The sequence below is a fragment of the Carassius gibelio genome, chromosome B10 (assembly GCF_023724105.1).
Source record: "Carassius gibelio isolate Cgi1373 ecotype wild population from Czech Republic chromosome B10, carGib1.2-hapl.c, whole genome shotgun sequence".
NCBI lineage: Eukaryota > Metazoa > Chordata > Actinopteri > Cypriniformes > Cyprinidae > Carassius > Carassius gibelio.
Genome location: NC_068405.1, coordinates 14,961,666 through 14,975,210, shown reverse-complemented (window position 1 = coordinate 14,975,210; position 13,545 = coordinate 14,961,666). Strand labels below are relative to the sequence as shown.

Below are 13,545 nucleotides of genomic sequence, written 5' to 3'. Positions count from 1 at the left end.
TGATACATTTTATTTCAGGATTATTTGATGAATAGTTCATTTATAGATTTAAAATCAAATCTTTTGTAACGTTATAAATAGGGATGGGTATAGTTTACTGATACTGATAACGCTTATCAATACCAGTACATAATCAATACGGTTATCAATACTATTTGTTGCAAAAAGAGATGATGTGAAAAGTTATTTTAATACTGCTGAATTTTATCAACTGTATTGAAGTTCTTCAGTCAAGTGCAGTGAGTTATTTTTCTCTGTTTATTGTTTATTTTTTTACATTAAATTAATGGTTCACTTAAAAATGAAAATGTTCTCATTTACTCACTCTCAAGTCATTTTAAACCTGAATGAGTAGGTTTCTTCTGTTGAACATAAGTTATTTTAAGAATGTGGGAAACCAAACAGCTGCCGGTCCCAAGTAACTTCCATATTGTTTTTCGCCATTATCACAGTCAGTGAGGACCAGCAACTGTTTGGTTATCCACATTATTCAAAATCATCTTTTGTGTTCAGCACAAAAAATAAATTACTACAGGTTTGGTACAACATGACGATTAAATAATGACAATTAACATTTTTGGGTGTACTACTCCTTTAATCGATCGGCTTATCGGCAGCATGTTTGGTACTGTCCCTTTAAGAGCTGCACCCATCCATTTCTCTGTTTACTTTCATTTTAGACGTAACTAACTGTTTTTATATGTAAACCTTGTGTGTTTCTTACAGTATTAGTGCAATCAGACGATAATTAAGATAAGTAATCAGGTGCTGTTTGACCGGCCTTTTAGTGTAACGTTACGATCGCGTCGAGTGTACGTGCTCTGAATAAGCACATCAGAACAGCACGCAAATGAAATGTTTAACCGGCAAGGTTTTAAAGCACACACAAATAATGTACTTTTGTGATTGCAGATAAGTGCAGTGTCTCATGAGTGTAATTCTACCGCTGAATTAACATTTGATGTGTTTGTCTCGTGAGTTTCGGTTGGAGCTGGAGCCTTGAAAGATAGACGTTGGGTTTTGTTGGTAAATGTTTCATTATATTACTAGTGTTGCCTCCTTTGTTCGCCATTACACTACTGCATATATTGCATCTGACACTGGTGTCGCTTAGTTTTGTAGAGTGAACCCACACTTTCGAATGTTTCAATCTTTCTGCAATGACTGATTGTACGCAAACACACACCGCACATGAGCATGAGTATCAAACCCACATTGAGCAAACATCGGCCACAGCATTCAGTGAAGGAAAATGACAAGCAGCAACTTCTAATTTGCAATTAACATTGAAATATATGGAGTTAAAACAACGCAAGTATCAAGAATGGTATTGATGGTCCTGAAGCTTAGCGGTAGTCAAGTTACATGTTGGGTCTGCCACTTTTGAGAAAAATCAAATTCGAACGGATATCGAATATAATGCAATGTATTCGAATATATTTGAATATCTACATGCCTCCCCCCCCACGCATAAAAAAAAAACACCGTAGCCTAATGGAGATTCAATTACAAACGTATTAACAGTGATTAATTACAAACGTATTAACAGTGATTCATAAACAGGACTATCTGGATTATGATTTTTTTACCTATTTTTTGAAACAGCAAGTTATCAACTTAATAATATACATTTATATTAAGTGCCACTATGCATATCCCACAACATTAGGCTAGATGAAAAAAAAAAAAAAACAACAATTCAGAACAGGCACAAACAATAACGTGACAACTTAAACAGCAGCAGGAGTAAGGCATATAACCTAGCCTAATTAATTTCTTAATATTGTTTGCAAGAAACACCAGTCTAACAACTTGATCTTGATCAAGTGCGTCTCTCTTTTTATTTTCAATGTTCCCCGGGGTGGAGAACATATGATCGGAGCGCACAGACATGCCTGGCTACTATATAGGCTACTTATAGTTCGATTATGGATATTTCATGTCATGTTCGAATGCATATTCGAATAACGAATAAAAAGTGACAGCCCTAAGGAAAATGCATTACAAAGAACGGGGGCATAATAAATGTTAGGAATATCTCCCAAAACACATCCACAAACATTAAAGTAGCCTGTGTCCAACCTTCAACTTCTTTTAAACCATTAAAAACTATGAAGTGGGTCAAAGACAAATTTCAAGTCCTGGGGCAAAGCCTGGAAGAAGAGAGCGGGGAAGAGTATAGGTCTATACCCATGAGAACAACCCAGCAAACAGCAAACTGAGCAATTGAGGGGAACAAAAATGTGAGAAGAAAGGGAGAACGATAAAAATAGAATAAAAAATTAGGTGTAGAACGACAGAAGAAATGAAGGAGCTTTGAGAAGAAAAAAAGAGAGAGAGCACACGGGAGAGAGAGAGAGAGAGAGATATGAATAAAGGTGCAAGGATACCAAAGAGAGATCGACCATTGAGGGCTCCTGACCCAATTCTGTCCCCAGCTAAATGCATAATCTCTAGAGAGAAAGAGTATGAGGTAATCTCTGCATGAAGGGGTTGCATCAGACAAGCACACATATATCTGGCTGCTTACTCTACCTGCAAGTCCAGTGTTTGGGCAAAACTCAGCCCTCTGTAAGAAGTGAGAGACTTTAATTATGGTCTTTCTTACAGAGATAATATCTGTGCGGACATAGAGGAAAAAGCAGTGCCTCTGCAGACCATAATTCATAGCGAAGTATAAGCGCATAGACACATACACAGAAAACATCAATATAAAACAATCAATCAACTAACTTCAGCCAAAACCAATAAAATTCAAATGCACATTCATGTGAGTAAAACCAGACCTTTAAATGTAAAGCCACACAAATACCCATCTAGGGAGCAACTTTACAGAGCACTAAAACAAGATGACACGTTCATAAAACCCTCAATGTGGTGAGCTGTGTTTCCCTCTGACAGATGTGGAGCTCACAAACCAGAACCTGCTCACTGTTGATCAAAGCAGGTAAAATGTACAATGAAAGGTCAACCTTAAAAAATTATGCTGCATTCCCTATGCATGTTGTTAGTGACACAAATGAGCTGCTATGAGCTGCTTGTGTGTGAGCATTAAGTTAAAAATCATACAGCTTCTGACTGGTTAGATTCTGATGTTGTTTAAAACTCTAGCTAGAATGCTGCGTACAAGTGTGGTTGTTGATGACTGTGCAGTAAGAATGTTACTGTGTTGCTTTGCACAAAAGAGCAGTCAAACTTGTTCTGAGAGTTTGTGTTTTTGCTGAAAACAAGAACTTGTGACAGGAAGAGAGGCGATGGAGTACAAGGGACAAAGTCAAACTAAACCTCCCAGAGGCTTTTGAATAATGCAATTCCCCAAGTACATAAAGAGACAGTCTCTTTCACACAGACATTAACCATATCTCATAACCTGATTCACTATCACATTGTCCACTCACCACTTGCTCTGTTTTCTGGTTGTCAGAGGGCTGCAGGCTCCACTCAATGTCCAGAGGCCCAGAATCCTCAGCAGCAAGAGTAAACTGACAGTCCAGCTTCACAGTCTCTCCACTGGCTTTCTCAATGGATGTGGGGCCAGTGGAAGTGATCTGTAGTCCACAGGCTGGGCCTGAGAGGAGAAAAGATAATGCTTTCAAACAGTAATGAACATGCCACATATTATTTCCAAAAGGAATCATTTGCACAATCAGCTTCTTTAGTAAATGTGTGGATGGGTGCTATTTTCACATCATTGGATGGTTTGGATCTGTTAACACTAGGAAGTTATAGCTCAAAGCCCGTCCAAAGCAGCATCCTTGAGACAATGACTGAATTCTGTGGTCTGAGAAGATATGCATGGTGTGCATGACCTGATTACAGCTGAAGATGAATACATCCGAGATAATCTATTCTTGGAATGAACATAATTTAGTAAATGACTACTAACAGAGCAGACAACAGTAGGGATCTGTAGAGCAGAGCACAAGAATAAGTACAGACATTAGATAAACCTCAAAAAAGCATCTGTCTGCAGGAATACTATCATTTCCTAACATAATCCAGACAGGCCGAAGTATAGTTTTTAAACTCTTCTTGATTGATGACACATAGTAAATAAATGGCTTTTACTGGTCAGGAACACCAGCAATATGCATGTTCAATATTCAAGTGAATAATAATAATAAATGATAATGATGATAAATGACAGACCAAGTCAAATAAATAATTAAAAAGTAACAAAGTAATACATAAGCTTTAATTTCGATTTAATTTATTATTGATTATTCTGTACAAATACTGTATCAGGTACAGAACATGCCAAATGTTCAAGAAAAAAAAAACAGCAACTAATGCTATAAAATGTACAAGAGAGTCAGTTGTTTCTACATCCTGAAGGTTAAAATTAACTGATTTATATACAAACACTTAAAATTACACTCATTTAAGTTTATAATAATACAGTTACAATTACATAAACTTTTATAACAAACATTTACAGTAAATGGTGGCTGTCAAAAACCGGACAGATTTAGTCAAACAAATGAAACACTGAAGAACAGTAAAAATTATTTTATAATTATAATAAATTATTAAAATAAATTATAATTTTTACTGTTCTACAGTGTTTCATTTGTTTGACTAAATCCGTCAGGTTTTTGACAGCCACCATTTACTGTAAATGTTTGTTATTGTTATTTGTATTTGAATTATATATTTGTGTATATATTTAGCAAAAGGTTTCTCTCTAGATTTCACTTTTCTTACTGACTAACAAGCTTATGGTCACCAAATGTTTGTTTCTAAGGCAAACCTTACGTCACACTGTTAACAAGCTCTTATATTGCACCGCCGCTTCTCTTGAACTGAGATGCTACAGCGATCTGTCAATCCATATTAAACAGCACCAGAACACCATTTATTGTTTAAATACTGTACTAAAATTGTAAAAATCTCAAATCCGAGATTTTGTTTCTCATCAAAATTAATTGATTTTTATTGTTTTTTTATACATTTTGGCTAAAATGTTCCATTCAATAACTGAACCCAGTCTAGGCTAATTGATTCTTAGCATTTAAAAATCAATATTGTTTCATAAAAATGAGAATTGGTTCAAAGAGAAATTGATTTTTACCTAGCCCTAATAGATAGATAGGCAGACAGACGGATAGATGGAAAGATAATGAATAAAAGACAAAAAGTTATTGTGACCAAGCTCTGATTACATCTGGGATGTTTCTAAAGAAGTTTCAGTGAGCGGACTCCACCCTCAGATATTCACAGTGATGCAGAGCTGAAACTTCAGAACAAGAAAGTCTAGTTTTTCAAAAAAAACAAGTGCCATTCCCATAGAGATCAGAACATCATAGAGGACGAGTCTAGCTACTAATCAGTAGGTTCTGCTCTTTTGTCACAATCAAGGGCCTGGTTGTAGATCAGCTTTTAATGGACATTTCACATAACACAAGCAGTTGAATGAAGTTGCAGGGTGTGTTACACCGCATTATATAAGAGAGAACCGTTTAGATGTCACACCTATGATGACAGTGTGTCATATTTCTCTTGGGTATCACCGCAGCTTTGATTTGTGGGGCTGAAAAATATCACAAATGTGTATCGCACAAGGAATACTGAATAAAATGAAAAGCGGCACTGCAGTCAACAAATTAATATTGTTGGCATGGGCCATTCAAGAATCCCCCATTAACAGTAATGTATGCTTGTTTACCCGTGATCAAAGTAATTCTTTAAACGAATGGATACTTTGGTGACCCTGGCTGAAGGCTGCATTTCATTTCATTTGAATTAATATAGCCAGCTCTCTAGCTGAGATCAGGGCTGCATTGAGGGCATGACTTCATTCAATCACCTATGCCTATACTCTCCATCTGGAGCCATGAATCTGGCTCTAAAATCTATAGAGTTGTGCTCCACTACCATGCTAATCACAACTCCATTTTATTTATTTTTTCACTGTGATATGACTTAAGAACCAAAATAATACCAAAAAACACAAAACAGTCTAAACCTTTTTGCCACCCTTTTTTTCTCTCAACTATAATCATGCAAATGAAATGGTAGATAACAGTTTAACACATTTGATGGACACCAGTGATTATGCATAACGTGTTTAACAGAGCCAACAGATGGACTTGTGAAATGAAAAATCTAGGGCTGTAGCTATCAATTATTTTAGTAATAGAGTATTCTACCGATTATTCCATGGATTAATCGAGTAATCTGTGAAGTAATTTTTCTATATTAAACCTCAATACTAGATATACAAGAGAAAATAAGATAGGTCTCTAAAAACAAAAACAAAAAAAACAAACAAAAAAATTTCTTTTTAGAAAAATAAATATTTTTATTGCTGAAATTGCATAACCAATTACCGTTAAAACTAAACCGGTTTAATGCATTTATTTGCCAATACAAATATATAAATAAATAAAAATAATAATTAAAAAAATCCATTTAACATTACAAACTAAAACTAAGGCATATATCAAAATAATGGTAATAAAAAAAAATTATGTTATCTTAACATTGCAACTTAACTCAATTTTTAGCCCAACTAAAGCTCAAGCATGAAATAAGCCTTTACTGTCGTCTTGGAAGGCTTTGTGGTTTTTGTAAGAGGCAAAAATCAATGGACAGGAAGGTAACTTGGAACAAGAACAAGAGTCCATACACAATTTCTTAACTCATTTTTCTGCAACATGAAATTAGAGCTATTTGGAGAATAAACCCTCTTAAATATCTCTTTACATACTGGTGTGTGTGTGTGTGTGTGTGTGTGTGTGTGTGTGTAAAACTTGTTTTTGTTATTCTTTATATTCTGTGTTCTGGTCAGTTCACAGCACGGAAAGAAATAAATCGGTTCCAATAAGTTTAAATTTATTTTTACATTTTATGGGCATTTTGACCTTTTTTTCTAAAAGTGTGTATTAGTGTTGTCACTGTACCAGAATTTCAGTATTCGGTACCAATACCAGTGGAAATCCAAGGTTCTCGGTACCAATTGCGGTCCCAAACCACAAAAACATGCAAATTAAAAAAAATTGACAATGCTTTCAATTAATCCAAATGGTGTACAAATTTAATTTTAAAGGGCTTTTGAAAACCTAGCGTTTTTCAGACAAGAATAACAACTAAGTTGGCTTAAAAAAAAAAATCAAACCTTGTGCTTAGGTAATCACTAATGAAATGGAAAATGCACAGTACAAGCCTCCATTAAATTTCTTAAGATTAAGCAAAATAAGACAGATACTAAATCAAGAACAAACTTAGGATCTGCTGCCTTGGCAAACACATGTAAAACTTCTCAACAAAAACAACAGACATGTGCCATGCTGAAGTTTGAAGCTCAAAAAACCCTTCTAGTCACATGACCAGCTACGACACAAAACTAAAGCTGCATCTCAAGTGTAACGGACGATGATCATGTGGGTCTGAAATAAGGGGGCCTTCTAAGAATATCCATCTATGCCTTGCTGTTCTTGACCTCCACCAGCTGAGCATGACACAACAAATCCTACGAGGTTTGAAAAAGCAATTTGACCTACTAGAATGAGGCTACAAGACCACCACAAAACTCTCTCCTCCCAGTCCCCCATTTTTTTTATCTCCCTCCCTTCAAACTTTCCCTGTCACATCGGTCCTGTGAGCCCCAGCCCTGCTGATTGTAGACCCCATTTGTGCGCTCACAATAGTTAGAGAATCTGGTCTCCTGGCAACACATTATTCTGAGAATGCCAGAGAGGGGTTGAACGAAAAGGGGGAAGGTAATGCAGATAAAGAGTGAGTGATACAAACAAAAAAGTGGGGGAGGCTGAGAGAGAGGAGAGTAATAGTTTAGTGAGGTCAGACAGAGAGTGAATGGTAAACAAAAGACTAAAAGCTATGGGGTTAACAATCAGTTTTAAAATCGCAGACCACAATTATAGTCATTTGAAGATCAGAAACACACATTATCTCAAAGTAAAAAAAAAAAAACAGACCTGGGTCCACAAACTTAAGCAGCAGCCACAAACAAAACTTGAATAACAAACAGGAAATTAAGAATTAAAGGTTTAAGGATCTTTATGTTCTTTACATATCCATAGGCCTATATGTACTGCAGAAAAACTAAATATTGCATTATTTTTCCAATATTGTACCAGGATAGTCAAAATACACTATAAATGTGAGCAGGCATGTCTGAATGTTTGAGAAGGTTAGAAAAAAAGCAGAGTGCGTGTGATGATGTCAATATGATTGACAGCAAGTCGAGGACATTTATAAATTATAAAACAGCGATAAAATTGTGCGTCACATTTCCACAATTCTGCGATATCGGAGCCATACACAGGAAAGGTCTATAAATTTTATTAGATTAAATAAAAAAAAAAATTATAAAAAAAGAGGACATGATGATATTTACTATTTTTACAAGCCAGAGGCTTTTAAATTGAATTGTGAATCTAAAATATGCGTGTCAGAAAAAAGTACAAATGTTTAACATTGTTTGGGTCATCAGTCAGAAAAGAAGTTGCGTTTTTTATTTTTTAGCTAAATTTTTTATTCTTGGCTGAATCTCTCTAGAAGGTTTTCAAAAGCCACTTAAAATTAAATATGTACACAGTTTTGATTAAAAGAAAGTATAGTCGATTTTTTTTATTAGCATGTTTTGTGTGTTTTGCATTGGTACGATAACCATGGATTTTCACTGGTATCGTTACCAAATACTGAAAATTTGGTACCGTGACAACACTACTCCTGTGTATATGACATGCAACAGGAGGAAGGCTTGAAAGGATCTTTCGATCCCTCTGGAGTACAGACAAACAGAAAAGAGTTAATGCATATCAAAAGCTAACAGGATTGTTCTGCATATCAGCATGCGGAGCTGTTTTGCATGCAGTACAGCAAAGCTTGAATTGTAATTAGGTTGTCATACGAGGATGGCTGAGTACACTGTTAAATTGCAAACTGAGCGCTCTCTCTCTCACTCACATAAATGCTTTTTTCAGAAGCAGCAGTGGAGTGGGAGTTATTTTGGGGTTCCGACAGTACAAGAAAATGACAAACGCTGAGTGTGACGGCTCTATAGAGGATCATGGCAAATGTGCCACATTTTCCAGGATGGGTGGAAGGATTAATAAATGCTGATAGTTCTTATTTAAAAATACAGCAGATGCCAGCTAGTCACAAAAAAAAGATAACTCAATTCACTCATTTACAATTCATTTACATAGCATCGCAATCTCTTTGAATTCATTTGTTAGAATACAACAGAAAACATCTTCCTACTGCCATCATCTGGATTTAGCCCAGAAGTTTGAACTTTACAGTAAAACTGCTGAAATTAATATGCAAGTGGTGTAAGACCAAAGAAAAGTAGAGATGAGCTTATACATTGTCAATTTAACTATTTTAGACATACCTGTCCTATGAGCCCTCGATTAATCCAGAATCATGAAAAACAACAACACAATTTGTACTATAGTTCACAGTGGTGCTGCTTATATTGTTGGGTCCAGTATAATAAATTGCTCATACATTGTCTCATTTGTAAGTGATTTATGATAAAAGCATCTGCTATATTATTACATGTAAACAGATACATGCCTCCTAATGACATTTCAGCAACAGTCCTGTTATCAAATATGCTGAACTAAATAGGAAAGATGTCAGTGGCTAGCAGTAAGAAGCAATGAGAATCTCTGACTTTTTGAATCAGCCCCAGTCTGACTCCCTCTCATGTCCTCAAGGAACAAGAGGCAGTTTATTCATCTTATAAGGTGCCTGAGCCAATGGGCCATTACTCTCATTTCTCTTAGCATCTGCTTATCATCAGCTCCCTCCTCCGCTCTTTTCACTGCCCTTCAGACAAAGAGCTAGTGACCTTTCCTCTCCTCTCTACTCTATTCTGCTCCCTAACCATGAGACAGACACAGTAATTAATGCAGAACCATTTACATTTTTTCTCCTGCCCACCTTTAGGTCACTCGCACTCTCCATCCCCCACCACAAATAGTGCAACACTTTCCCATAGTTGAAATCCCCTTTGTATATGGTTAAAACACATACTCCTACACTTTACACTGGAAATACATGATTTGGCTTTCTGCTGCAAAGGGATTCAACCTGCATTGCCATTGTGTGCAAGAGTTATTTAAAGAAGAGAAAGACAAATTAGCAGCCCATAATGACTTGAATTCTGTCCATACTGTATTTGAAATGCTTTTAATTATTCTTAAATTATTAATAATAAATTTGTTTGGAATCGGAATTAAAGATTGAAATCCGTTAATAACTCCTGTTTTTTGCTTAAACAAGACCAGAAAAGCTGCAACAAATACTTTGGCAACTGGTTGATTTTGCATTAATTCCTGCAAATTTCTCAAGAATATTTAATTAACAAACAGGCACAGGGTGGGGGAAGTGTAGAATTTAGTGAATGACAGGCGTTCCAGTTCTGCTGAGCTTTTATGCGGGTGAAAATTCCGTGTGAGCTTAGTCACAACACATTCCAAGTACATTAACTGGAAAAAATGACCATGGGTGGAAAAAAACAAAACCACAAGATTAGAAGTTTAGTAAAGAAGCTATTAGGTTACCGTATACATGTCTGGAATGACATAAGGAGGAGTAAGCAATGACAGAATTTTACATTTTGGGTGAACTATCCAATCCTTTTAAGATATCAAATATGATCATGGTCTCAAACACAATCGGAATCCAAGCAAGTGTACTAGCAAGAACAAACCCTTTATAATTCAAGTAAACACAAGAGGATCATGTGCTTGCTGATAGACCAGTCCAGGAGACAGACTGCTGATTCCATAAATCTCTCCTGTCTACTGGGACCTACACTAATCTAGACACATGTATATTTCCACGCAGTCCATCTCTCTCTTTCAATCAGTCTCAAACAAACTCTCTTCGTTTCTAATACACAACTTGGGCAATCAAACGACACACCCAATCGGAACTAAATCCAACAGTTCACTGACCTCTTCCATCTGCATTACACATCAAAACCATTTCCGCAACAACTAAACGAATCACAAAGCAGCTTTAAAAAATAAACACTGCTTACTGGTCTATCTCTGGATAATTTTCTGCTGCATGTCTTGTTTACGACAAGCAGCAAATGTGGAGCATGAATAAACTGCAATATAAAAAGTAAACACAACACTGAAGTTTCAGGAAGATGGTGTGGGTGTTATCATTGTGAACAATATTATTTGAGCAACTGTGATTGTCTGGTGTAACTCGAATGAGACCGGTGGGGAAAATACTGAATGAAGATGTAAAATGATAAACTTGCTCTTCCAGATTTCCCTAAGGGGAGAAAAGTTGAAAGTGGATGCATTTCATTTTTGTGTACTTGTAATCTGACAAAACCAGACTACTTATGGCCTTTGATCAGTAACTTAAGAGCTAATGTTCAAAAAGCAGAACAGCAAGAGGCTGACACTACACATATAAAACATTAACTGTTTAATTGAGAGCTACAACACCAATCAAATGTTAAAACCGGCACACATAATCCCACCCTCACACATACACACAACGGCTTGAAGTTCTCACACATGTTTCTGGAGAGGCCAAGAGCACGGAGGGCTCAGACTGACAGAGCGTGAATATCATTCTAGAACATGCTCTCCTGAACCACACTGCTCAACTAAGGATTAAAGCCCCCAACTCGTTTGGCAATAACGAGGCCTCTTCTCAGAGTTATTAGCAATGGCTGCTAATGAAAGAGAGGGCTGGCCTCAAAATGTCATTGCGGCTGGCTTCTCTACAGCTTAATGTATAGAACATTAGTCGAATTTTGACCACAGCCAGAACTCCAAAAGAGTATGTATGAGACAGAAAAAGAGAGTGCAGTTTCAGAGCAAAATATGGCATGCCAATTTATTCTGACAATGGGAGTTCACAAATACCTTGTGTAGTTACCTTGTCACCATTCCAGGGAATCCTATAAAGTTTTGTTTCCCAGAAAGGCTTTAAGCACGTCCCAGCACTTATTATATATCAAGCAAATGCAACTATTCAGAGAAAAATCGATTAAATGAACATCCATCTGCATGTGCAGTTGAATTAATTTAACAAAATAGGCCATATTTGGACCCTCCAATTAAATTAGCCAAGCATGCACACTGAAAACAGCAGACACTGTAATTAGCAGCGTTAACAATATGCATACTGAAATACAGACTACTGGACTGTAATAATAAAAATGCAGATAAGCCAACAGACACACTCACAGACGTACACTATGAAAGTAGTGTTTAATAGTTGACTAAAATCCTCCCTGACCTCTCAGGTCAACATACGGGTCAGCCGGCTGCTATGTGATGATCAGCAGGAAAAAACATTACAACACTCTCTGTGAAATCTGCCTTAAAATATGTTGCAGTAGTTCTTGAACTTTTAGGTGGATTCATAGAATTTTTTTAAGCAACTAAATTTAATTTCAACTTAATTCAGAATTGTAATCAATATCATCTTTTAAAGTATTGTTTAAAAGTTTGAGGTAAGTAATAAGGTTGTGTCATCAAAGGGCAATAAGGGCAATGTCATCAAATTTGGTAAACAGTGAAACATAGTGATGGATGATGACATCGGCGGGGGCAAGCGCGGGGGGTGTTAGGTGGTAGGTGTTATTGGCATGGGTATTGGGGGAGGTGTGCCCGAAGCTTGAATCCTTATAAGGCAAACAACTAAAGATTCCTAACATCATGTCTACACCAAATGCAAGCGGAGCGGCACAACAAAATACTATAGAACCACTGATCTATAATAGAGATTCATTATATATAGATCAGTCAATAGAAGTCCTTCTAATCTGTGATGCTGTCTACACTGGATGTGGCGCGGCATGGTGTGACACCACAAATCCCTGACAGTAAATTGTTGCCGCATTCTATTTATGACGTGCTGACACAAATTTTTTATGATTTTCAATGCTCCCTTTTTCGCGTCCAGTGTAGAAAGTCTTTAGCTGATGTGGCGCCACATGACAACTTTCACATCCGATGTAGAAACAGTGTAAGGAGAGATGACGGAGGACAATGGCGAATGATTTGTAGATCCTCAGTACCACATTTAATTTTTGTAAAATGTGTTGTAAATACTGCCACTCCATAGTATAAACAGTACATCCGATTGCGAATCTCGAAAGTGATAGAAACTAAAAAGCGTAAAAGTTAGAGTAAATACATTTATAATGCTACAAATTATTTTTATTTTTTTGTAATGCTGTTCTTTTCAATTTATATTTTCTTTTCTTCAGAGAATCTGAGCAGGCAGCACAACTGCTAATAAGGAAGGTTTCTTGAGTAGCAAACCAGCATAGAATGATTTCTAAAGAACCACATGGAATAATGACTTCTGAAAATTCTGGCAAAATTTGGCATCACAAGAACAAATTATATTTTAATAGAACAATATTTTAGGTTATTATATTTCACAATCGTACTGTTTTTACTGTGTTTCTGATCAAATAAAGGCACCGGTGAGCATACAAGACTTCTGTCTTCAGTTAAAAATATGGATATAAAAAAAACAACTTTTGAACAGATGTTCAAAAAGATGATGATGAGTCTTTCTTAAATA

The 13,545-nt window shown here is 36.3% G+C and overlaps 1 protein-coding gene across 1 annotated transcript in view; it reads right to left on the bottom strand.

The window, feature by feature from the left end:
• The window catches only part of cxadr (CXADR Ig-like cell adhesion molecule), a 71,178-nt gene that overhangs the window by 38,550 nt on the left and 19,083 nt on the right, over positions 1-13,545 (bottom strand). Inside the window, exon 2 of the mRNA XM_052566588.1 lies at positions 3,399-3,568. Within this exon, the coding sequence (XP_052422548.1) occupies positions 3,399-3,568 (170 nt within the window). The remainder of the gene's footprint in view (positions 1-3,398; positions 3,569-13,545) is intronic.